The 26,312-nt window shown below is 40.4% G+C and overlaps 1 protein-coding gene across 5 annotated transcripts in view; it reads left to right on the forward strand.

Annotated features, from left to right (window-relative positions):
- FSTL4 (follistatin like 4) overlaps nucleotides 1-26,312 on the forward strand; it is a 228,022-nt gene that overhangs the window by 171,585 nt on the left and 30,125 nt on the right. For all 5 annotated transcript variants that reach the window (XM_032125028.1, XM_032125030.1, XM_032125033.1 and 2 more), the window contains one exon: nucleotides 15,599-15,765. In XM_032125028.1, the coding sequence (XP_031980919.1) occupies nucleotides 15,599-15,765 (167 nt within the window). The remainder of the gene's footprint in view (nucleotides 1-15,598; nucleotides 15,766-26,312) is intronic.

The following is a 26,312-nucleotide window of genomic DNA, read 5'->3' on the forward strand; positions in this document are numbered from 1 at the left end:
TTTCATTCATGAGCTGCATTTCTAAAATATTTTTCATATATTTTTGAACACAGCTTTGCCCTGTGAAGCCCTGACCTTTGATGTCTGTGGCTCACATGTAAAATCCAAACCAGACCTTGTCAGGCATCATGTGTGGCACTGTAAGAGCATTGGGACTAATGAAATAATAGCTCCATAAATTACCATTAATTGTTTACCCAAATTAATAATAACACAGTTGAGCCAATTAAGAATGTAGAATTTAAGATTACTTTGAAGGTATATTAGCCACAAAGGACTGTACATCAATAAAAATACAGCAGAAGGCTTTTCACTGCATGCCCTGCAGGTATGTGTTATATCTTAGTGAATGAATATCATGTTATGTTTGTGAAAATCATTTAATTAGCAAGGCCGTGATTTACACAATGGATAATAAATACTGGCATCTACAAGCCAACCACTGCTCTTATTAATATTTGTATTGGCTGAGGGTTTTGCATTGGAAATTTTTAACTTTGGCGTTACCATAGTGAGCAGTAACTACACTTTAATGTTGATTTCAGTAGTTTTCTTGCCACCAAGGTTTTACTTAAATAAGATATTACAAAAGCAATCGAGCCATCAGTGCTGATGTTCTGTCCAAGGTAGTGGCTCTTTATGATGTATTAATTTGTATCTGACTTTTGGTGAGTAAATTAATATATTGTGGATGTTGTTTCTGTGTCTCTGCATAAACGCAACACAAAGGAAGGCCTGGTTGGAGCAGGTGAGGAATGCTCATGTTCAGGCAGGAACCATCTCTGAGGATGGACACCATTTAACCATTTCTATGATACGGTTGTTGTGATGTGCACATGGCCATGCATTCTGAGAGAATTTCTGGACTCTTCTTCACATTAAGCATGCATTATTTCTTGGAAAAACAGAGCATCTGGTCAACAATATTTGTGATGAGTGCTGTGCTAAAGATCTTAAAAAGAAACTGTCCCCAGACTTGATGTGATGAATATTGTTATTTGGGGTGTTTGGCATATGGTGGCTATGCTGGCAAATAACTTAGCATTAAACAGTTTCATTTGGCCCACTGGGTTTCTGGTCTGTTTTAAATTAAATATATATTTAAAGATTGTGTTTCTATTTAATTTATAGACTTAATCAACAGTAATTCATTATATGTAGTGCACTGTGTATTCCTCAAATGTTCAGTTCGTTGAGCTGATTTTAATTTGTGATCATTAAATGTAAACAATTATGTATCTACTGCAATCAGCCTAAAAACTCAGTATTAACAGCTCTCACCAAAATGGTGAGATCTAGGATCCTATTCTTCCAGTACAAGAGAAATCTCTGTGCTGTGGTCTTTAATCACTTGTACAGGGAGAAGGTGGTGGGTAACACAGAGCCATTTAATGTCACACACAAAGAGATAATGAGATACAATTGATGGCAATTGAGAAGGGAAAAATTAAAAAGTAGGAAAAAATTAAAAGACCATTTTCATAGGAAGAAGGAATGGAAATATGCCCATTAGAGAGAAGTTGTAGCTGCCCAATCGCTGGAAATGTTCAAGATCAAGTTGGATGGAGCTTGGAGCAACCTGGTCTAGTGAAAGGTGTCCCTGCACGGGACAGGGAGGGTGGAACTGGATGCCCTTTAAGGTCCCTTCCAACCCAAGCCATTCTGTGGTTCTTTTAAATACTGTTGGTTGGAAGAGTTGATGAAACACATGTTGAAGGAGGCTGGTGGTCTGGAGAGCAGAGGTGGGCTGAGCACTGGAGGGGTGGGCACAGCCCAGGTGGGGCCAAGTTCTGAGTTGCAAACTCAGGTACAGATTGCACAGACTCAGGGAAAAGCTTCTTGGGTTTTGGCAGAGAAATTCCTTTGGTGAGAAGTGGTGGAGGTTATCCCTGCAGAGGCAGGAGCAGTACCAGGCCATGCTTTGTTCTGTCAGCCTCTGCTGGACCTGGGAGACATCAAATCCAGAGGTGATGCAAGAGCTGTGCTGTGGCTGTGGGGAAGGGAGATGGGGACCAGCTCTCCACGGGATGACTGGTGAGGACTGTCAGTCAGAGTTACAGTCAGTGAGGTGGGGTGACTGAGGCTCGGCAGGAATGGGAGATTTTGGACAGGTTGGAGCTGGGAGCAGGCTGAGCAGAAACGAGGCAGAAGGGCTAGAAAGTCCTTTATGGCAAATAATCCCTCTCTGAGGCCGCATAACTCAGCTAAAGCAAACATGTCAAAGGTGCTCACGAGCATTTCTGAAGACAATTTAATGGTGAAGGGTGTTACAGAAAAATCCAGGGAGCAATGAATCATTTCTGCCTTCAGTGCTGCATTTGAATAGTTGAAAATAAGGTTGAGGATATAAGATAAGAAAAATAAAATTGTTGAATAGCTGCTCTCTAAATAAGTCCTGTCTGTTCTGTGCAAACCTGGTGTACGCCAACAGAATGAGAAGGGTGCTGGGCAACCCAGGTGATGGAGGCTGTCACCACTCCCCACTTCTGCAGCTGCTTCCCGTCACAATCAGAATGTTCTTCTAGTGCCAGGGGGTTTTATATGACATAAGACTTATAAGCCTGAATGATAAAGAACAGCTTCCATAAATCATTTTGTTCTGCAGATGTAAAAGTTTCAAGACGCTGTTGTTGGGTGGGTACACAAAGTACAACTGGCCATATTTTGCCAGCATATCTTGCTTTTCAATATGCTTTTTAATATGGTAGTCTGGGTGATTTTTTTTTTCCTGTTACTTTCAAGGATGCAGCATTTATCATTTTTTTATTGGAATTCAAGTTTCTTACAGCAGAAGCTTCAAATCTCAGCTTCAAAGTATTTTTGTGTAATTAAATTTCAGTTTTATATGTGGATTTTATCTGGGAACGTCAGAGGGGCTTTAATGAGAAATCCAACATGCTTGTGGGTATTTGTGTGATCCCTATTATTATGGTTCTAAGAAATCTTTTCAGACACCTTATTCCTAGAATGTCCTGGAGAGGTATTTTGTATGGGGGAAACTGAGGCAGAGTAGGGTTCAACTGTCTAGGCACAGATTAAATCTGCTTCTCCTGCTATGACTACAGCTTGGCACGCTCTCTGGAGCTCCCTGCAGAGATTCCCACTCCACCGAAGAAGCCACCTTGGTGTCTGTACTTACCCATTCCTTGCTGGTCCCTTCCAAATCTTTTGTTGTCCATCTTGATTCCAAATCCTGTTCCAACGCCCCAGCTGCCTGCCCAGCATTGCACTGGAGCTCTGATGAATGACCCAGGTAAAGGGTCTTCTCTGCAAGGGCTTTTGCAGAGAAGGGTTTAAGCAGGACAAAACCTGCCCACAACTAACAGTGCGCTGTTTCCTGCTGATTGCAGGAAACCAGGAATTTTCTTTAGGAACTATTCTTTGCTTTCTGCTTTCCCTGCACCGTCCTCTCTAGAAAGAAATATTATTGAATTACCTGGTTCTTTGCAACTCACTGCTGTTCACCTGCTCATTCCTGACTTTCTCCTAAACTTCAGTCAGGTGGTTCTGAATAGGGAAGGACATAGTGAGAATGCTGATGCTGAAGTTTTTACCAACTCATGTGTTTCGAATATGCAAGATGTTATCTGGATAATGTTGCTGCAGAGCAACCTTGCTGTAACCTTGCAGGACCCCCACTAGCCAAATTTGTGCTGTTTGTGCCATCTCCAGATTGGTAGATCATTGCAGGACACATTAAACTGGTCACCTTCCAGGGCAGGAGCAGCAGCACCTCAGGATGAGAAGAAATGCATCACAGATGATTTGGGTTGGAAGAGTCCTCAAAGATCATCCAGTTCCAAACCCCTGCCATGGGCAGGGACACCTTCCACTAGACCAGGTTACTCCAAGTCCCATCCAACCTGAAGCATCTCAGGTTCTGTCTCGGAATTGGCATGAGCACAGAAGAGCAGAATCCTTGCATTTATTAAGCATCCTGAATGCAGCTGAAGTCAGGAAAGATGCAAAATCCAGATAATCACCACAGCTAAATTTGCAGTCATCCATAGAAAGCAATGAAAGCTTCATGAAAAACATTACTAATGCTTATTTACAACTCCAAAGGTGTGCTCTCCCTGATTTGGTTGTTTATGAGTGCAGTAAATGTGGGAATATGAAAGAAATATGTATACTTGATTTTAAATGCTTGGGATTTTTTTTACAAACCCTTAATCTGAGGTTTAGAAGAAGTGCATGGTTAGCTTCTAGGATCCTTGTTTCCTGGTTCATTCATGTTTCTGTGTATCACATTCATTGCATAATGCTGGCCAGGAACTCAAAGGAAAATGGACAGAGAATGAAAGATTGGAGCAGTTTGATACGGCCATTTTTGATGACTCAGGGGTTTTAAATTATATGTGAATATTTCTTGAACCCCAGATATCCCGTAGCCTGACTTGTCTCTATTTTTGAAGTAATTTACGTACACATCTTAGTGGTTCCCACAAGTCATGCTGAACTTAATGTTCTGACAGTATTCCCATGATAAACCCTAGGGGTTTATAGACAATCCATAAAAATTCACTCCAGGGAGAAACTTGGCATGCCACATCCTCCACCAGAAGCTATCTTCTTCCGCCTTAAATCAGGTATAAATCAGTTCAGCTGTTGTAACTTAGAAGAGTTACAAAAATAAGTTTAGTGGTTTCATATGTTTTTTTTTCATTCTGAAACTCTGAAATACTGTAGTTTAAATATAGATAGTGACTGTTCAAAGTCTCTTTGCTTTGACAGAACCTGCCAGAGTTCTCAGTCTCAAAGACACGGAATTTCTGGATTGGGAGAAACTTTTTAACTCCTAAAAATGCTGAAGTATACCTTCTGAAAGAGACAACTGTTGCTTTTGTGGCAATCAAACAACTGATGTGAAACAGTTAATTGTATCTTACAGTTCCAGTAGGATAGACAATGTGAATCTCAGAGAGCAGCTGCAACACCTCACATCTGTCCCCAAAAACTCATAATGTTCTTTATTTTTTGGTGGGGTCAGTGAGAGATTTTAATTCTGCTCTCCCACAATTATTTGGAGAGAGGCAGAGGAGGACTTTGTAGTGTGATTTTGACTTTTTAAGAAAAAGAGACAAGTCTTTTGAGTCTCATGTTAAACTCATGTGAACAGGTTGCCCAGAGAGGCTGTGGCTGCCCCATACCTGGAAGTGTTCAAGGCCGGGTTGGACAAGGCTTGAAACAACCTAGCCTAGTGGAAGGTGTCCCTGCCGAGGGCAGGGAGGGTGGTGATGCCTTAGGTTTTAACTTTTATATTTTTCAAATCCTGTACTGCTTAGTATGTAACTGAAACTTCATATAGCCTGTTAGGTGCTGTTCTCTCATGCTGGTTAGACAAAGCAAACCCTCTCTGGGCCTGAACTCAAGGGCACCTTGTTGTCCCAGGCCCCAAAATATGTAAACTAAAGCCTCTAACAGGGGACGCAAACTTGAGGTAATTACATCATTAACTGAAGTTGAAACATAGATTTAGAAGAAACATAAAGATTTTAGTTATAGGCTAGCTGTGTTGAAATTAGTTAGAATAGGAACGAATTTGGGCCCAGCTAGAGTTAATTAAAATAGTTAAGAGAGCTGGACCTGAAATGGGTTTTAAGATGTTAGTAACTGATTACCAAATAAGTGATGATCTGTCATTTGTATGTTTGCTTAGCTGTGCTTAGAACGAGGAATAGAAACATTGCTAAGTTGGTGTAGGGATCAAGGACAATTACCAATTTCCTCCCAGTGGGAACCCATTCAAAAGTCATGCAAGAGGAAACTTAGAAGTCACTAAAGTAATTAGGATTGTTAAAGGTCAGAGAGGCGAAAAGGTCAAAATGAGGAAGATGAGTTACTTCATCTTTTTTGGGACCACTGACCCAATTCAAGACCACCGACTCAATTCAGGACACACACTACGCATGCTTAATGACATTTAAGCTCATTTCCATATGAAGCACATAACGGCAGGTGTTAATGTTATGAATATACATTTGTATTTTGGATATCCATCATATTTGGAAATAAAAAGTGTCGTGTTTGCTTGGATCAGGGCCCTGCGTCTTAGGGAACTATCCCACACAGTGCCTGGCGCCAAATAAAACATACACTTTCTAACTCTAAACTGTTAGAGAGTTTTTGTCCGTCTCAGGTGGATATCGATATTAGATCGATATTCATATTTTGGTAAATCAAAGTTAAAATTAGAGAATTAACCCTGATGTGCAAATGGACCAAACTTACAACAGTGTAAAGAACTCGTGACCCAGGGTCCATCTTGGGTGGAGGCTTTTGACTCCCAGGGTGTACCTTTGAAGGCCCTTCAAATAAATACCTACTTTTATTCTCTTATTTTTGTCCAGTCTCTGTTTTCAGGTTAGCCACCCCAAGGCATCAGTGGAATGAGATGAACTTTAAAGTCCCTTCCAACCAAAATCATTCTGGGATTTTGTGACTCCCAGAAGGAATTCTGAGAGCCTCTTAGACCATTAACAATTTTACTTTTCAGATTAATAAATTGGCTGGGGAAATGCATGGCTGCTACAAACTCGGCAGGACACTCTTGGTACAACATGGGAATATTTTATCAGATATTAATCATATCAACATTGCTCTCAATCTGTGGGAAATAGGAATTTAAAATAAAAACAAATGCTTTCATGTAAACTATTCTCTAAAATAGACTACTTATGCCTATTTACATAATGAATCCATCACTACCCTCAGGATATTAGATAATTAAGCACTGAACAACTTATATTTATTCATGTACTTTCAAGAATGAATTAATTATCCCTTCCTGCACAAACTCAATGTTCTCCCTCTGATTAGTAGCAGGAGGACAGTGATGGGATTTTGTGATGGAAAGTGTGTTGCTTGTTTTCTTCAAAAAAAAAAAGGAAAACAAATTGATCATTAGGATAAAGTACGTAAAAAAGCTGTGTTTGGTTAAAAGTCAATATAAACAGTTTTTAGCAAATTTATTAGCAAAGTGAATATGCTTGATAGAAATTCATATGGGAGAGCTGGACTTCTTTTCTTAAATATATATGATCTTTGGAAGGACTTTGTGTATAAGTTAGATAATTGTTTAAGCAGCTGTTTGAACAGAGTTTGGCTCTCCAGATGTGACATTTCCAGTGCAGGTGGCTCAGAATTACTCAAATTAAGATTCTCTCTAGTCAGTTCTTGGGAGCAGATCACCAAGCCAGGCAGGGTGACGCAGGGTCCCAGGTGGGCTCAGGAGGGGATTGAAGCACCCTCTCAAACATGTTGCAATCCGGTTTAAACCCAGAGGAGCAAAGAAAACGAAGTCTCTGTGTATAAACTGGAAAGACATTAGAAGGTTCAAAATATACCCAAAAAACATGATTAAAACCAAACGAGGTTAGATGTTGGTGCCAAAAAATTGGTATGTTTTATTTAATAGTAAAAGAGACAAAGAGAAAGAAAGAGAAAAGAAGGAGAGAAAGAGAGAAAGAAGTGTGTATGGGGGGTGAGGGGACAGGGAGAGACCGGAAGCATGTCACCCTTCCAGAGGTCCCAACAATGTCTCATTGCTCCCCTCCATCTGGTTTTCTGGATGGTGAGGGTGCCCCGTCGCCACACTGCACCACACGCCACCACACGCTGAAGAGTACAGAATCCCCTGGATTAACATACTCTTTGGGCAGGTGGGAACACCCACGTGCCTCCCTTGCAGGGGCTAGTTTGTCACTGTCCCTTGCAACACTGAGGGTCTGTTGCATCGTCTCTGGTGCAGGGTCTGGGGACCCCTTTGATGGGCCATGACACCTCCTCTGCTGTCCTTCACATGGATGCAGCTTTTTCCCCGGGTGAAGGGGCCCTCAGCTGGGCTCCTCTGCACATCGGAGGTTCACTGCCTCAAACCAGACGCTTTTCCAACACACACCCAAAGCCTCTCCTCCCCCACCTTTTGGCACGAGGGTCTATGTGAGCCTGGCAGCTGGTAGCCCTGGGGCCGTGATCTCCACTCCTGAGTGTTAAGGTTGTGCTTTCTGAATGTCCCCAGCCCTGCGTTGTTACTTTATCTTATCTTCATCAGCGAGAGGTTATGGGCCTCTCAGCTCCCCATTCAAGATGTGGTAGTCTTCTCTGCAGCTTTTGTAATACACTTTTAGAAGTCCTTCATGAAAATGTTTAAGTCATAAACTATAATATTTCAATCACTGACATACCAGCCTCCAAATCTGAGGTTCAGGAGATCTGAATTGATCCTCAGATGCTCTCAAATCCAACTGTTGGAAATGATGCTCATCTTCCCCTGGGGCATTTCCTCACTCTTCCAGGGGGGAACATGCAGGTATTTCATAGAAACAGGACAGTGTGGTCTGTGTGAAGTCCTAATCCCCTTAGAAGATGACCCAAACTCTACAGTAAATATTTTTTTTCAAGTTATGCTTTATTTTATGCTGCATATTCTCATTATATAAATAATCAACTACTCTGAGCAACCTGGTCTAGTGGAAGTTGTTCCTGCCTGTGGGAGGGGGTGGGCAAGATGAGCTTTGAAGGTCTATTCCAACCCGAACCATTCTATGGAATGTCATTAGTAGCATATTATGGACACAATTGATGAAGAAAAGTAAAAAATATAATAATATTTAATTATTTCAACAGTTGCTTTTCTCTTATATTTGTTCTAAGTCACGGTCACGTGGACTAGATAGGGATGAGAGGTGGGGTCTTTTCCTCTACCACCACACCAGAGCCGGGTGTCGTGAGGACTTGCACACATTTGTTTTGAATTCTACAACAAGACAGGGCATAGCTTCAAATGTAAGGTTGGGACCTACCTCGGGGAGTCATAGTCTGTGGCCATCAAGAGTAATGACAGAAGAGTGCTTCAGGTACTAAATTCTGCTAGAAATATAATTATGCCTTTTTATGACTTAGAAAACAGCATTACTAATTTAGTGAGAATTTACAATAAAATGCTTTCTGAAATAGCCCACACTAGGTCCTGAGGATTTATAAATTACATTAAGAACCTGAATTACTGCAGTTGCAAAATAAAGCTGAGATATGAACATTTCTACTTAGCTTTAGAAATCATTTTACTGCTCACATTAATTAAGCTTGCAGTCCTTAGAGGTATGTCTTTTTGAGGGACACCAAGCTCCTGAGATGTCCCACAGTGGCAGCTGGTGGGTCACACCAAGGGTGGCCAGAGACAGAGCCAGTTCCTGGTGGTGTTTTTCACAGGTTATAAAGCTGGAAACCTCATCCCAATCACCTGCACTGAACTGATGTGGGAGCTGTAGGAATTCTCTGGGTTCATTAATTGTGAACAACTTTAATCATGTTCATTAACAACTCTAAGGTCACTAATTAATAACATAAACAATTTTAGTAGCATGACTGGCTTTCCTCTAATTCTAAGTTGGTGTTCAGAAAATGGAGTTTTTTTGGCTGGGTGATGGATAATCCTTCCACCTGACTCAGGGCAGGTGAGAAGATGGCAAATGTGTCTGGGTAAGACCAACTTATTGAACCTTAATAACCAGCATAATGTGATGTCATGGCAATGTTTCTTCTGCAGATAGTCCTAAAAACAGGCGGTGGGAGAGGTTTGCAAAGGCATGCAAACCCAGGCTGTTTTGTGTACTGAGGTTGTTATTAATTAATTTATTTTTTCTATAAAGTAGGGTAGAAACTAAATCAAATCCTAATATGAGTAATTTTTAAGCACATTATACAGTGTTTTACAGATTCAGACCCAGTGCGAACCACCCTTCCTTGCTTTTAGCCTCTCCCTGCTGTGATTAACCAGATGACATCCCATCCCAGTGTGTCCCCAGCAGTATCACCAGAGTCCCTCCGTGGCTGGCCAAACTTCACCTTCAATTGCATGTTTAGAAATACATCTCACGTATAACACGGTCATTTTAAAATCAATTAGCTGCAGTTGGCTCAGCTTTAAGAGGGTCTAAAATTTCTCCAAACTCTATGTAAAGCCAGATACATCTCATCAAAATTATTGGGGAAAAGGGTAATTATAAAAGGTATATCCTGTTTTTAACTGTGTTCTATTAATTGTTTTTATTTTCTTGATTCAGTTAGCTCCTCACCTGAGAATGTGTTCAGCTAGAGAACTCTTTTATCTGTTGAAACAAATGGTAAAATCACCACTGACCTTCATGGCCACAAGGCAGTAAACAGATTTTACTAATGTAATGCAGTGCATAAACACAGCTGCAGGACTTGGGGAATTAAGTAGACACTAAAGTTTCCATCCTATTAAATCAACCCTGACTTGAACTATTGCTGGAGAAACACGATGTATTTAGAGCTGTGTTACCCATGCTTCAGTTCACAAACAACAGGTCTCTCTGCAATAATTTGGGGAAGAATCAGTGCTGGAGACTTTCTTTGAAAGTCGTTCTTCTATTGAACATCAAACAAGGGTATGTTTTGGTTCATTGTCTCCCTTCTGAGGATGAGTTACAGGATTAAAAAAGTATTGCCTTGTCTCATAAGCAGGATCTAAGTGACAGAGTAGATTAAATAACCAGAGTAGATTAAATGTTATGTGGAAATTCTCCCCTGTGAGGATGGCGAGGCCTTGCCATAGGATTCCCACAGAAGCTGTGGATGTCCCATCCCTGGAAATGTTCCAGACCAGACTGGATGGGGCACTGAGCAACCTGGTCTAGCAGAAGGTATCCCTGACCACAGCAAGGGATTGGAGTGAGGATGATCTTTCAGGTCCCTTCCAACCCAAACCATTCTTTAATTCTACAATACTCTGTTTTGTTGCAGTGGGGATCCTGCAACATACATATACCAAACCAGGAGTCCCGTGGAAAGGAAATATATATGGACAGACAGATTCTTGATAGCTGTTTCAGAGATGTTTATTTCTCCAGCTGCATGGCCGGAGCTCTGCCCAGGAACTGCTACAGTCACGGGGCCAAGGGTCCTTCTGCCCGCGCAGGGAACACAAACCAACCCATGGGAACGAGGCTGAGCAGGGGCAGGGAAACCCCGTGTCTGTGCCCTCAGGGCCCCTCTCCTAGGGCTCCATGGCAGGGGGAGGGACCCCAACACTGTTTCAGCAAGGCAAGATAGCCATGAACAACTGTAATAATGATTAAAGGTGGCAACAACACATTAAAATATGTATTTTCTTTAGATTTAAGGGAAGAGATATAATTAATAATATTAACCACTATTTAAAGTGTGAAATCTGTTTCTGTAGGTAGTGCAGCACGAGCAAAGGCAGGTGTCCAACATCGCTATGTAAATTATCTCCATGCGGTGCTATGTCAATGAAGTTTTCTCCATAGATGTTCATTCCAGGTTGCTCCCTGTAATGACCTCAATTACACATGTCTTCGTTGTGAAATTATGATTGCCTTTGGTGGGCTGCAAATGACAGCAGAGAAAAAGATTTCTGTGATAAACCAGCACAACAGGTAATACCTGCTGCATTAGTATGCAGAGCTTGTGAAGCTGCTGTGTAACTCCAGCTTAGCACCTTAAATAACATTGGAGAAGGGAAGGGACAGAGGAAAATGTTCAGCAGTATCTTTATATTTTTTCACAAGAAAAGGAATTATTAAGACTTCACATTCTCGCGTGTCACCGTGGGACCTGGTATTGCAAGAAATTTAATGTAAGAACATCAGGATGGTGACAGCTGAGTCACCAGAGGTGCTCAGTGCTTCAGGCTGAATATCGTACCAGGCAGGAAAGGTGGGAGAGGCAGGACAAGAGTGATCCCTCTGCAGAATAACCCCTTGGCACTAACCCCTGGCACACAGGGAGGGATCCCTCACCCTCCTGAATGAGGCAGATGGGTCTGAAGGTGGCACTGTCCTAATTCCTGAACCACAGTGTTCAGGCACTGAGCTGCTGCCATCACCAATGGAGAGTTTGTGGTGTCTTGGTTGCCTTTCATTGACCTTAATTTTGTTCCACATTTGGTGTCTTTCATCTGTGTGATCAGGGATTACTTCTGGTCCTCTGATGCATAGGCACATGCTTACACCAATTCCTTCTTAAAGAGGATCATTGCAAAGGCTTTACCCCCGTCTGGAACCATTAAAAGTTGAATGAAAAATGATAGCATCCCATTCTCTGATGATACCATCTCTCTCTGATGGCAAAATAGTTGGCAGGAACTTAGTATTTTCAGCTGGAATAAGCTTCAGCTGAAATCCCAGAGAAGAGTATCAGGTTTGACACAACTTGATAACTATGGTCAGCAAGGACTGATACTGGTCGAACCCATGGAATGTAGAAAAATGGTTTGTATGCATCATCCTGCAGAGTTTCCAAATGAACATAACATTGCTTGATTTTAGGATCAAATTCTATTCCAGCTTGTGTTCTGCAAATGAGCACCCTTTGAATACTGCCCTATTTGTTCTGTACAGTGTTATACCCATGGTAAAAATCCTTTTATTTCCTAAAGATTTTTAAAAAGAAAATGAACAGTGTTCAATACTTAATCTAGAAGCTCTACACAAAATCATTATGGTGACTTGAATAATTTTTACACCTAAACCAATAGCAGCAGTGTGTCTAAACTCTATAACTTAATACAAGATTCTGGGGTTTTTTAAAAATTTTTAAAAAGCTCAGGCCTCACATCATCTTAGGGAATCCTGTTTCCTCCCCAATACACCTACTTGTATAAGGAAATCTTTTCTATTGAAAACAATAAAGCAATAACTGAAACCATACAAAATAATTCTGTATTAGTAGAAAGGCTTTTAGATGTTAATAAGAGTCCCTCAAATGTACTGGTAATAAGATGCTCTCAAATATACTCCATAGAAATAATCTAAAAAGGAGTGCATTTGTATTGTAAAAGTGGTCTGTGCTAATTACATGCTTTAACATAAAAAACTCATCTCTTGCCATCGTATGGTTCATCCAAGAATGGCAGTTGTGCAAGGTGTCTTCTTAATTAGAAGTTAATGTATTTTTCATTATTGTGCTTCTAAAAAGGAAAAGCCAAAGCCTTTTTAGCAGTTGTTTGGAAGATGGGCAGGAAGCCTTAAATTACACTGCAAGAGAGCACTGAAAAAACATTGCTGAAGAAGGAGCTTATGGGAGCCCAGTATGAGCCAGGGAACTCAAGGCACCATGAAAAACAGTAGAGAGAATTAAGGAAAACAGCAGTAAGATTAAAAAACCAATTCTCTTGTACGAGTGGCCCTCTATTTCATTTCTCCTAAAGAAGAGATGTCCTCATTAGCCTACTGCATGCTACAAATTATTGTAATTATCAGTTCTTTGTCCTGTCAAGTGCACTGCAAATATTTTTTTCATTAAAAGAAGCTCTTCATTATGTAGAAAATAACTACATTACTAGCCCCTATGTGCTGTTTACATGCTTCAGGCAGCTGGATGAGGGTGGTGGGATGGACTCTTCATCCCTGAAGTGTTCAAGGACAGGTTGGATGGGGCTTGGTGCGGCCTGGTCTGGTGGAAGGTGTCCCTGCCCATGACAGGGAGGTTGCAACAAGATAGTCATTAATGTCCCTTCCAACCCAAACCATTCAGTGGTTCCCTGGGACATCTCTATTCCTATGGGCCTCTGCCCCTGCGTTGCCACATCCCTGATCTCTTCCAGCAGGTACCTGAAGGCAGTGTGATTTAGTCTTCCTGGCTTAGCTGCTAACCTGCTCAGTGATCTTGATCAGGGTAATGTTCTCCTTCCCAATATTCCCTCATCTCCCCTTTTGATTTTTAAGGTTTGATGGTCAGACTGTGTCAGTCTTCTCATGTAATGCCACTGGGAGCCACCATAACACAAATAGTAGCACCATGTTGGTCAAACATTCCTAATTTTCATCAACCATCTATCAGAACTATAGTTACTTTTTATTTAAAAGAGCTTGTACTCTTCCTGAAATAGCACTGGGAATTTTGAGTGGGAGAAATGCTCACTGCTGGCAGACACAGCAATGCTATATGGACCTTGCAGCCCAAAGTCAGGCTCAGATCCACAGTAGTGAATATACTTTGTGACACATTAGCTTCTCACTTAGGTGGAAGAAGCAGAAGAGAAGGGGTACAGAACTGTTGGAGTACATTTTCACAAGCAGGTTTTGCACTAATTCTTCAGGATCAGTTGCTATGCCAGAGCCCTGAGTCTGTCCAGGCTGCCCAAGGCTGCTGAAATAGACTGAATATTTTAGTGACAGATTTAAGAGGTTTGCTACTCAAGAGATGTTAAAACAATTTTTCAATTGGACAATATGTGAAGAGATGGAAAATTGTGCTTGCAAATGTCGATACTGGAGTTTTTTTCATTTTTGTTCCATGTATGTAACATTCAGAACTTGTATGGGGTGTAAGGACAGAGTTGTGAGGTAAGTGGACAGGATGAAGAGTAACTTTACTAGTTGATGGGAGTAACCTAAACCCCATGTGTTGTTTTATGGTGTCAGCACTGCTTGAAGTGGTTCTTCCCAAAGCACATGGCCTTGGGTAAGGTAGTGTCTGTCTCTTTGATCTATGTTTTACTGCTGTTATTGCCAGTGGGCATGAGGAAGGAGGAGCCTTGGTGCTGGGAGAGGTTGTTTCATTCCCCAGCCCAGGTTTTGGAATTGGCTGAAGCAAAGTAACACCAGCTGTGAACACTCCCCATTCCTCTCAATGGGCCATTACCTTGAATTTTCATCATTTATATGCAATATAGTTTTCTTATTGCAGAGCTTGGGAATGAGATGAAGCAAAAACCATCATGTGAATTACAAAGCTGTGGCTACAGGAGCTTGGACTATGTGGCCTGATTGCCCAGTCACTGTCTCACTGCTGCCAAAATACTCCATAATGGCAATCTGCACCCAGGGTAGTTTTGGTATCACATCTGACCTTTCTGTGTGGCCACACATGGCAAAAGATGCAGCCACATCTGGTGGTGTTGGCCAGAAGGAAACTATGTGACATAGTGTTGTTTCAGAGTGGTAAGGTTTTCAGTAAGGTCTGCTGCCTCAGGAGTTTCTTTTGTGTGGCACATGTAAGTCAAAATAACTGGGGTTTTTATTTAAATAAAATATTAGAAAGCATTTATTTTTTAGGACATCTGTATCTCAGGTGCCATATGTGACTGTGTTTGGTAAACAAGTTTTCATGCTTGGTGACTTCCAGTGTTTGGGCAATTTAAAAACTGGTTTTATCTACATTTCAGTGGCAGCAGTCTGACCTTAATTCTTCTTTTTCAAGGAACAGACCTATTCTTGTACCTTTTCAAAGGACTTTGGCAGGAGTGTTCTAGAGAAACAAGCCCAGATGACCTCAAGCCAGAGAGCCTTTGCTTGTCCTCCTGTTACTGACTGCTTTGTATGAACTACTGCAGCCAGGCTGGCCAGCAAACCATCTTAGTGCGCTCATGCCACAGCTAAGATGCATCAGGAAATGGATGCAGCGAGTTTGATTGAGACAGATTCAATTTGTCTCTTACTTGGCTTTACTGTTTATGGGGTTTTTTTGTACAGCATAGGTACCCCATCTCCTTGCCAAAATCTTCCAAAGTTACTCCTGAAATGAGAAAGGAAGGCAGAGAGGGGAGAAGAGGAATAGCTTCCCTTTGTGGTATTTGATGTTATCCCTGTTATTTTGCCTTTTGCAGAGGTGGTTCGGCTGAGCCTGCCAGAGGACCAGAGGGTCACTGTGACCACCATCACCGTTGGCCTCAGCGCTGTCCTGACCTGCAGCATCCGTGGGGCGCTGCGGCCTCCCATCGTTTGGAAACGCAACGGCGTCATCCTCAACTTCCTCAACCTGGAGGACATCAACGTACGTCCTGAGCCACTCCTGTTATTGTCTGATCGGGGCATTGAGTATGACCTCATTTAACTGATGGCAGATATAAGGGTGCAACTTTTATCTTATTATTATGGAAAGTGGAAGATGGTGTGCTATTTAGATTATGTGTGAATATGTCTCAGGAAAAAAAGCAAAGCAACGTGCATGCAGAGGAGAGCAGGAGTACTTGGAATATATGAAATTATGCTCCTTTCATTGGTGCAACCTGTGGGCCAGAGACATCGAAACTCAGGGGAAAACAGCTCTGTAGACCATTCACTCTTCAGGGGTGTCTTTCCCAGTACAACAAAACAGGTTCATCAAGAACATGAAACAAAACATTTATGGTTGGCAATGAATCTCTCCTTTCTCTAAACCAAATAATCCATTTTTATCTCCGATCCTCCTGTTTCACTTGCCTTTGAGCCAATTCTCTTCTCTCATTCCTTGGCTGTTATTTCTGACAAGCAGTTTAAAAATGGAATTATTCGGCAAGGTGTGGCAATGCCCTCGCAGGAAGAAAGATGAATCTCTTTTAAGTCACAGTGCTGGTCTGATCTGTGACTCATAGTTGATAGTAAAGACAATACCTGAATGATGATATAAACTTACTCATTTATTTAATAACATTTAATTACTGAGAGAGTGCAAAGTAGTGTACAAAAAATATGGTCTGTATTTCATTTCTCTTTGCATTAAAGTACATGGTAAATCAGGTTTTATTTTAATTACACTACGGTAAGAGTTGATTTATATTTTTTTTCAGATCTTGTTAATTTGATAACCACTCAGTTCAGAGTTGTTGCAGTCAATACTATAGCTCCCTAAATTGTTGTGTATCCAGGATTGCTGAAATGGGAAAAATCTTTGGTTCATTATTCTGCAGTAAAATATGAAAATTACAGCACATGGGACAGAAATACACACAGCATCTCAGTACTTTATTTGTTGACTCCTCCTTAGCAGGAAAATCATGTGCACCATGTATAGGTAATTACTGTGTGCACAAACTCAGTAATTAAAACCTTCTAAACATCTTTTTCTTTTTATCACAGCAAGTATTACCCTTTTAAAATATTTTGTATTTCTTGTCACTGCTTCGAGCTTGACATGGAAATGCAGCAGAGCCTCTGGAGGCTCAAGAGCAGTCTTAGGATTTGTTGAAAAAATAAATAAAAATAATGAAAATTCCAGGTATTTACCTTACATTTATGAAATTTTGGTTATGATGACATTAATCTTAAAGAATTAAAGTTCCTGTGTGAACTGGACGCAAAATGACAGTCCAAGAATCAAAGTAGAAGCACATTATTGAAGGACTGATAACACTTGGCTCTGACGGTTCATTTGCAACTCCTACTATTTTAAACAGAATGTTGAATATGTTTTCAGACTGAAATGCCAGTTCCTCACATAATTTAGCACTGGCCCAAGTGGATTTCTGGTTTGCTTACAAGTAATTCTGTTTCTTATTGGTGATTCTGTGTTAAGAGGCAGGGTTATGTCTTTGCGCATGAGCTGACTGGTTCCTGAATGACTGAACACCCCCATGGAGTGTAATACAGCAGGAAAAAAAATCTTTTTTTGATCTGTTTCAACTAGTATACCACTGAGAAACTATATCAAAAGAGCACTCTGAGATTGTTACAAGGAGAAAAAACAAGATTTATGCCTCAATTTTAATGTGTCACATACCAGTTCATGACCTCTATCACCTTGTCATATAACACCTACTACTAGTGAACATCAACTTTTTTTAGTCTAATGAAACCTCCACACCTTTTTCATCTTTAATTAAACTGTGTAAATTTTTTTATGTTCTGTATATACACTGCCATCTGTATTCTGGTCTGGTTGCTTGAGGAGGCACAATTTGGGGATTGCCATTTTTTGGTTTTCCTCTTCTGTGGTGGGCGTTATGTAGGATGCTTGACCTCAGGCATGTCTACTCTTCTGGCTACTGAGGATGGGCACTTGCATGTCTGAAGCACTTGGTGGCAGCAAGGACAGTCCTTCAGCTGCTAAATCCGGCCTTTTATTTATCATGGTCTGGGTTGGAAGGGACCTTAAAACTCATCTCATTCCAACCCCCCTGCCATGGGCAGGGACACCTTCCTCTAGACCAGGATGCAAAAAACTTCATGCAGCCTTGTCCAGTGTCCATTCCACCTTTCAGGAATGGGGCATCCACAGCTTTTATGGGAGCCGTGTCAGTGCCTCACCACCCTCACAGAGAAGATTTTTTTCCTAATATCTAATCTAATCCTACTCTCTCTTAATCATTCCCCACTGTTCTGTCACTACATGCCCTTGTTAAAAGTCCCTCTCCACCTTTCTTGTAGGTTCCCTTCAGGTACTGGAAGGACACAATTAGGTCACCTTTAATCCTTCTGGTTTTCAGGCTGAAGAATCCCAATTCTCTCAGCCTTTCTTCATAGCAGAGGTGCTCCATCCCTCTATTAATCGTGGTCTTTTCTTAAACACCTAACAGCTCAGGTCAGGGGGTGGCAGCAGACAGTTCAAAGCTTCAGCCTTACATGGGTACAGAAACTCACATAAAACAATAATCTATTTAAAGGCATTGACAGCAGAAAGTAAAGGCAGTGTGCTTCTTAATGTACTTGAAGGCAGTTAATTAAATTACTTCAGTTTTCCTTTAGTACGCCTCAAGCAGAAACTCGATTGCATTTCTACTTTTCACAATAAGGTTGGCAATTTGGCTAATTGGAAGTGCAACAGGAGATTAATTGTACCTTTTTAACTTCAAGAAAATCCTCCCTGCTCTTGACACAATGGTAATCACATACAGACCTACAGGATAGTCACACACTTGGAAAAATCCTGGTATTATATTTCAATTAAACTCTTTCTCTTCTAAATGCTAATTCAGGAAGTCAGATGAAATTAGAAGCTCAAGTCTGAAAAAAACAGAATCATGCCAACTAAGTGTGAAAGCAGCACAGGAAAGGCACTACTGAAGTGTCCTTTGTTGCTTTATTCTCTCCAGATTCATGACAAATGTGATCTGAGAAGGTAACCTCTATTCCAGGGTAATACTGGGAGTGACAGACAATCAACAAAAACCTAGATAATACTAAATGTGCATAGAACTGAAAGATTGAAGATTACTATAAAGCCTAGTTGTTTAACTGCATTAGTTAAATCATTTTTATGTGGTATCTTGATTGGCAACAAAATATTTATAATTTTTCATTGCTCTCTTAATCAGAAGCTTTCATAAACAACTAGTAATAATTTGTCTTGTCCTGTCTGTGGGAGCTCTGTTAATGAGTTGTCACGTAGCTATTGCAAAAGAGCCATCCTAATGGTACATGTAATTAAACAATTTCTCTTGCAAACATTTAAGATTGCTTTTAGCATAAAAATATTATTTCTCCATAAATTACCCATCCATATTATTTATCCATTAGAAGTCCCTTTGCAGTTCCACTTTATTAAAGTCACATCAACTTTTCTCATGCAGAAAATAACTATAATGTAGCTGAAACTGATAAAATTGTTATATCTATAAATTGATTTCTGACTACAAAAGTGAAGTGGTAAAAATGTGTCATCTTTCAAAATAATATACTTTTGCCTCCTAGGGACAAGTGATATGTTTTCTCAAGTATGTGATTAGGAAAGCATTCCTCAATTTGAAAATAAAATAAACTCCTCATGGAGTCAAATGTATATAATATTTATAGGGTAGTGTTTCACATGACTTGACATTATTTCCAGAGAAACATGTGTAAATGTAAAATTTATAAATATCATTTGTTCCTTCAGAAGCATGGTGAAAGAGAAGATTACCATAAGAAAACAAATATGGTGTAGAGGTAGATAAGAATTTGGTGAATTACCAAGTGTAATGCAGGTAGCTATAGCCTAAGCTCTTTAGTGTCTTTCATTACTCATTTCATTTTAATCTGTACACTTTAACTCACACTGGCATCGGATCATTAGTTCAAAAATAGGCTTTACGTAACCAATTGCGTAAAGACAGAGTTCTTCATTTCTGCTGATGTCAGGTAGGATGGCGTGGCCTTGCTCTCTCAAAACATCCCACCCAGGGACAGGCACGGAACTCCAGACCTTGATTTCTGGTATTCCACATCCACCTGGGAAATCACCTCCATGTACATCTCATGGCCCTTACAAGAGCTGTGCCTACCTGCCTTGATACACATTTCATGTATATTCATGAAAATGTCCATTTTACATGTATAGTATTTGAAACCACAGCAAACAGCCAACCTTTAAAGTGCAAGTCACTGGGATTAGTTTTCTCATTAAAACAGTCTGTATGAAGGCAATATTTTCATGTTGATGTTTTTAATGTAGATTCTCTGTTAAATAATAAAAAGATCATGTGTGAATATCCCCATTAATTCCCTGCTAATAGAATTTGGGCCATTAAAATGATCAAACCCTGGGCCGTCCTAGATACTGCAGTGACGCAGTGATGGGAGCAAGGTACAAAAAGTTGCATATTTAGAACCAAGTTTTTTCTCTTTCAAATCAAAGTTTAAGAAATTGCTTATAGTTTCTTAAGGTTTTTATAGGCTCTAAAATAGAGGTTAAGTGCAAAATTACTACTGACAGTATATTCTGAATATATAGTCTCACATTTTGTCATAATGAAGATTACAGAAATTGTATCCACTTGTATTTTTAGAGGAATGCACCTACTATTAATTCTCCTTGTCATGTTATCTCTGAGTTTCTCAGGATATAAATCTCACACATTTTTCACATGTATTGTAATTACACAACTATATAAAAAGTTCATTCCATATGTGCAAGGCAAAAACTTTTTTTGACTCTCCATCAGTCTTATGTTGTGTTAAATTCTTTGAGCAGAAAAACAAGAAAAGATAAATTAATACCCCATCAGGCTGTATTTGCAATAGCATTCTGGCATTTGCTTAAGGCTGAATTTCTCTCCTTGTAAATGACTAAAGTGATGTGTAAAACCAAGAACAAACAATATTAATGAAGCATAAGTTCTCAGCTGGTCTCTAGAAATGAATTATTAAAAGCATCAAAGAAAGTGATTTAAGGACCCATGATTAATTTAGTTTTTATTATTTTTATATGAATCACGCATGAATATATTGTAAAAAAGATCAGAGACATTTGATTAGTGAGGAGAAGTCATTTCCAAAGTGATAGCCATTATTGTAGATTTTGCATAATAATAATCTCATTAAATGCTTGGGTACATTTCATTTTAAAATCCTGTAAACATTATCAGAGAGAGATTTCTAGGACACTGAGGATCAGGCAAGCTTTTTTAGTCTGAACTAGTTAATACATCTTAGTTGCTTTCCTGGTGATTGTGAGATCAGGATGGTGTTTTTCTTCATCTGGAAGTGTTCAAGGCCAGGTTGGATGGGGCTTGGAGCAACCTGGTCTAGTGGCAGGTGATCCTGCTCATGGCAGGAGGTTGGAATGAAATGTGCTTTAAGGTCCTTCCAAGCCAAACTATTATGGGATTCTAGTGGAAAACCGGTGACACCAGCAAGCCCCTTTGCCAGGACTAGTTTCATCAGTAGGCACTGAAACCACATGGAGAAGGTCTCCAGCTTGCCTGGGCTTGGGAAAGGGCTGAAATGGAAGGGGTTAAAAATTAAGTGAATTATTATTAGTAATAGGTGTAGTAATAGTATTTGGAAAGCAAATCTCCCAGGAGAAGAACCACTCAGGGAACTTCATTCCCTCTGCCATTATTTCTGCTATGAACACTTTTAAACCATCATGGTGGGAGGTATCAACTGTCTTTGGTGCTCCCCCCCAGTATTTATTAGGAACATTCAGTATCTAACTTGGATGGTTTAAAATCACTGGGATTAAATGGCTTGGTCCAAGGAGTGTGTACCTCATAGTGTCATACTGTGGGGTCACTGGTGCCAGTGTGCCCTCCCTGAGAGCTGGGGATGTGAGGAATCTCTGGCTTCATGTCACTGGGATTAACTTTTCTGTTTCTTCTTCCTATTTGTAGTTTTAAGTCAAGTTTGTGATTTTTTCTCAAGCAACTGGAACTTAACCTAACAAATAATAAGCGTCTATGCTCATTCCTCTTCAAACTTCCTGAAAACCAAGAAACTGACAAAAATTTAAAGGGTTTTAAATGTTGGAACAACCCCAAGGCACGTTAGAAAGCTTCATGAAAATGCATCTGAAACAGGCAAAAGGTGGGTGGCAGTGCCCTGCACCCTGTGGCATCACAGCCAGCTCAGCATCCAGGGTTAATGTGGCTTCTCTCTGCCAGCTCCTTCCTAGGTGTCAGAGCAGGAGATTTGTAGTGTTACAATCACATGTTGGAATTCACTTGAGACAGAATGTGAACAAGATTTACAAGCAATATGCAACGTTTTACACATCTCTGAGCGCGGTGTCTCTGAACCGCGGCAGAGTGCATGACCAGGGAATGCATTAGAATGGGAATGGGATAAATAAATATGAAAAATCTTGTGTTTGGAGAGACCAATGCCTTGGGTAATCAGTAGTGATGGAAAGGAAAGTAAATACTATACCAAAAAAAAAAGGTATATATCCATTTTCTAGGATCTGCTTTGTTATTTTTTTAGAGCAACTTTTTTTATATATATATTTTATAGATTACCAAGCTGTTATCAATGTAAAATGCAGGGTGGTGCATTTTTTTAATCTTGAAAAGTTAAAACATATTCTGAGGTCATTTAATCAATCCTTTGGTTGAAGAGTAAGTGCAAGACATGAAAGAAGCTCCTGATGGGCAGAGAGCTTTTTATTTGAAAAAGGGAGAGAAAAGGTGATATGAACTGCTGGAGAAGTCAATTTATCAGCTGCCACTAGTTGACCTTATCAATTATGAGAAATTATAAGCATAGCTTTCTGAATTTTTTATTAGAAGAATTATTTTATAATGAAATTCATAAGGTAGAGGTGATGAACACCCTGCCCTTATCTGGCTGTCTTGATGCAGGGCTCATGATTCTGTGGGGTTAGATGGGTACTCCCTCTAGTTTCATCACTTCTCTTTCTTCCTCTTCACAAGAAAATGGTGAGACACCCCATCCCTGAGCACCCACATCCATTCCAGAGACACCCCATCCCAGGAAGTGTTCAAGGCCAGGTTGGATGGGGCTTGGAGCAACCTGGTCTGGTGAAAGGTGTCCTTGCCAATGGCAGGGGGGATTGGACCATATGAGCTTACAGGTCCCTTCTCACCCAAACCTTTCTATGATTCTGTGGTAATTCACCTTCTGTGGTAAATGAGGAAAACCGTGTCTCAGGACTTGCTTTTTTTGCCTTTCTACTGATTGCCTGTTCTTCTTCATGGGATGGTACATTTAAATGACTTTTCAATTCACTGTGGGGCATTACTGGGGTCGAGTAGGGCAGTAACAGCTCCTTGGGGTGTGCAGCACTTGCTGAGCCTCCTGGACAGCCCTGAAATACTCAGTTTTAAAGCTGGGATAGAAGAATTATGTTGCATCAGTTTTATAGATGTTTTTGTTCTGTTTTGACTGCTTTCGTGTTCATGGTGACTTGGAGAACTGGCTTAACAAGCAAAAGCTATATGAACTAAGTCAAAATATGTGAAAATGTTTCCTCTGCTTTTTTCCATTGTGAATTCTTCCCATTTCCTCTGCCCACTCGATCCACATCCCAGCAAACTGGAGCATGCAGCCCAGCAGCTGTCAGTGCTCACTCACACCCTGTTAGCACAGGGCAATGGCCTGTGAGCAGCTGAGCAGCTCCTCAGAGCTCCCAAAGGCAGTGCAGTGGAGGGGGGGTGCGGGAGGGTAGTGGGACACATCCCAAATACATCTCACAGGTTCCAACTGCAACGCAGCACTCCTGACTGCAAGATGTGAAGTTAGAGGCTATTAAGGAATCAAAGACTCATCATTTCCTAATGCTCCAGGGCTTGGGTTTTTACAGCACTTCCAAATAAACTCTTATGAAATACACACAGAAAGTGCTTGGGCATAAGAATGCATCCATAGATATAAAATGTAACAGTGAAATCCTAATGTACTAACTATATCCACAGGGATACACAAGGAGAAACCATGAGCTGCAATAAACACAGAAAGTCATTAATTTGTTAGAGAATTCAGTCTACTTTTTTTTGGCAACAAAAGGTTCAGTATCATACATTTAAAGACACAATCACTTTTTCCTTCCCACACCTAACACTTTTAATAATACTATAGTTATATATGAATTTACTGTGTGTGCAGGTTCTAATTCAGGTTGATAATTCCCTTCTATGCTTAACAGGGTGATAATGGTGTTAACCTAAATCATCTTTTATAACTTTCTTTAAGCATTAGAAGTCAGAAAATAGTTTTTAAAAGTCATAAACTGTGCTTTTACCAATATAAGCCCCTCTTTTCAAGAAAAACACATTTGGAAAGGAAGTGAATAATACAGTAGTGTTGCATCTGTTTGGTTGTGCAAGGGTCTTTGCTTATATTAATACATTGTATGCATTGGAAAAAAGCAGATCATCCTTAAAAACACAATTAGAGAGCACAAACCAAGCATTCAGAATATTTTTCTTTGACATTTTAAAGGAAGCAACATACTTAAACAGAGATTATATTGTCCTGTTTTTCCACAATTTCTTATAAATCATTCCATTAAAGTAGCCATCCTGCTTTTATTGATCTAAACTCAATTTTAGTTTCTTTTAACTTACAAAAACTGTTATTAAGTCCCCTCCAGTGCAAGCATTTTCTCTATCTCATGCAAGTACCATTTGAACAGGGTTGGTGTCTTTTCTATTAGCAGTTATTCATGCATCTTTGCTTTCCATCAGGAAAGATCTAACTGACCAGAAAACAGGAAAATGCTTGAAATGGGGATTTTTGAGTAGATATTTGTAATAATGTAATGGATAACTTAACCAACTTATCCCATAGTATACATGCCTGACACCAAGGTGACAGTAATATCTGAGATGCTTTTGATTATAGATAATGGATTTCAGATCATCTATGGATTTACTCTGATTCTTTTTAATTGTTCATACATTTGCCCATTGGGGCAGCACAGCCAGCAGAACCAGGTTATGATTGTGGATATGTCTGCACCCTCTCAGGTGAACGTCTGTGCTCTGAGAAGGGTTGCGCCCTATCAGTAAACTCCACATTTCTCAGTGCTCACTTTCAATCTGCCTTAAAGCATGTCTAAAAACTATGCAAGTTCTTAAAATTCTCTCCCCTCTGCCAATGCTGACCTGCCACTGAGAGATGAGGCATGAAGACTCTTCTTAGTGCCAGACAGAAGATTTTGGAGAAGATTCAAGAGCTGACAGAAGTAGTGCCAGATCAATCCATACTGCAAGAGATGAGCTGTTTTGTACTTCTCTTGAAGGGTGCCAGCTGGCAGTGCACGTCTGCTGCAGAATTGCAGCTTCCTTCAAAAAATTTTCAAAGTGTGGTGTCTGGAAAGGAAGGTTCAAACTGCAAAGCACGTGCATCCTGAAGAGGCAGGAAATGTGAGATGTAAGGAGGCCCAAAAGGTCTGGGGGTTAGAAGTCAGCCCATCCAGTGATCAAACAACTCATGCTTATAATCTCTGAGCACCTGGCAGGGGTTGGCAGCAGCAGGTGGATGTGGATGGTTCCTTATAGTGCCAGAGCTGCCATGGGTGCAGCAGGGAAGGAGCAGTGTCAGAAGCTCTGTTTGTGGATTCCCTTCCTCCAGCACAAAGAAATCAGGACAGGAGTTCTTGACTCTGAGCCAGCAGACCAAAGTGATGTTTCTGTTCAGTCTGTCCCCCGTGGTGGGTTCTGCCATGGCAGGGGAGGCAATGAGCTGTCAACTCCTCACCACACACACTGCTGCATGTCCCAGACACAAGGGTGGCAGCAGGCAGGACCTCCTGGAAGGGCTTCCCCTGCACACCCTTCTGGCTGCACACTGGAGTTTTGAAAATGAGTCCTGTGTTTTCATAAGCAGAACCACTCTCCAACATTCACTCTGTCGTACTGGGTTTGTGCCACCCTGACTCAGTTGAATTTTCCCATAATATTGCAGTGAAATTACTCAAAGAGTTCAATTTAGCATACTTGACATGTGGGGATGATTACAGAAAAATCATTCTTTCAGCTCATGAACTGTTTTTAAATGTATCCTCCACAGTTTGCGTAGAAACACAAACACTCTGAAGCTGCAGAAAGTCTAAATGTTGGTGGAGTAATAAGAGAAGCTGCTTCATATAGCCATCACTGCTGCAGTTCTGTTAACTATAATCTGGTAAACAAATATTGAAATTAATAAATCAATAATTAATTGAAATAAATTCCTAAGCAGGGTGCTTGTACAACTTACTAAAGTGCCAAAAATGTGTCTACTAACTCAATCCTTCCCATCTGTAATCAAAAATAGAAACAATGCAAGAGCAGGTCTAGGAAGATGAAGGGGATGAAGACAGATACTTGTTAAGCAGTTGCAGATCTAAACAGGTTTGTTTGAGAAAAGGCTTTTTGTCTTCTTCCTTGTCTTCTGCCTAGGATATTGTCTGAGATAAGTGACAAA

This window comes from Corvus moneduloides, chromosome 15 (assembly GCF_009650955.1).
Source record: "Corvus moneduloides isolate bCorMon1 chromosome 15, bCorMon1.pri, whole genome shotgun sequence".
Taxonomy (NCBI): domain Eukaryota; kingdom Metazoa; phylum Chordata; class Aves; order Passeriformes; family Corvidae; genus Corvus; species Corvus moneduloides.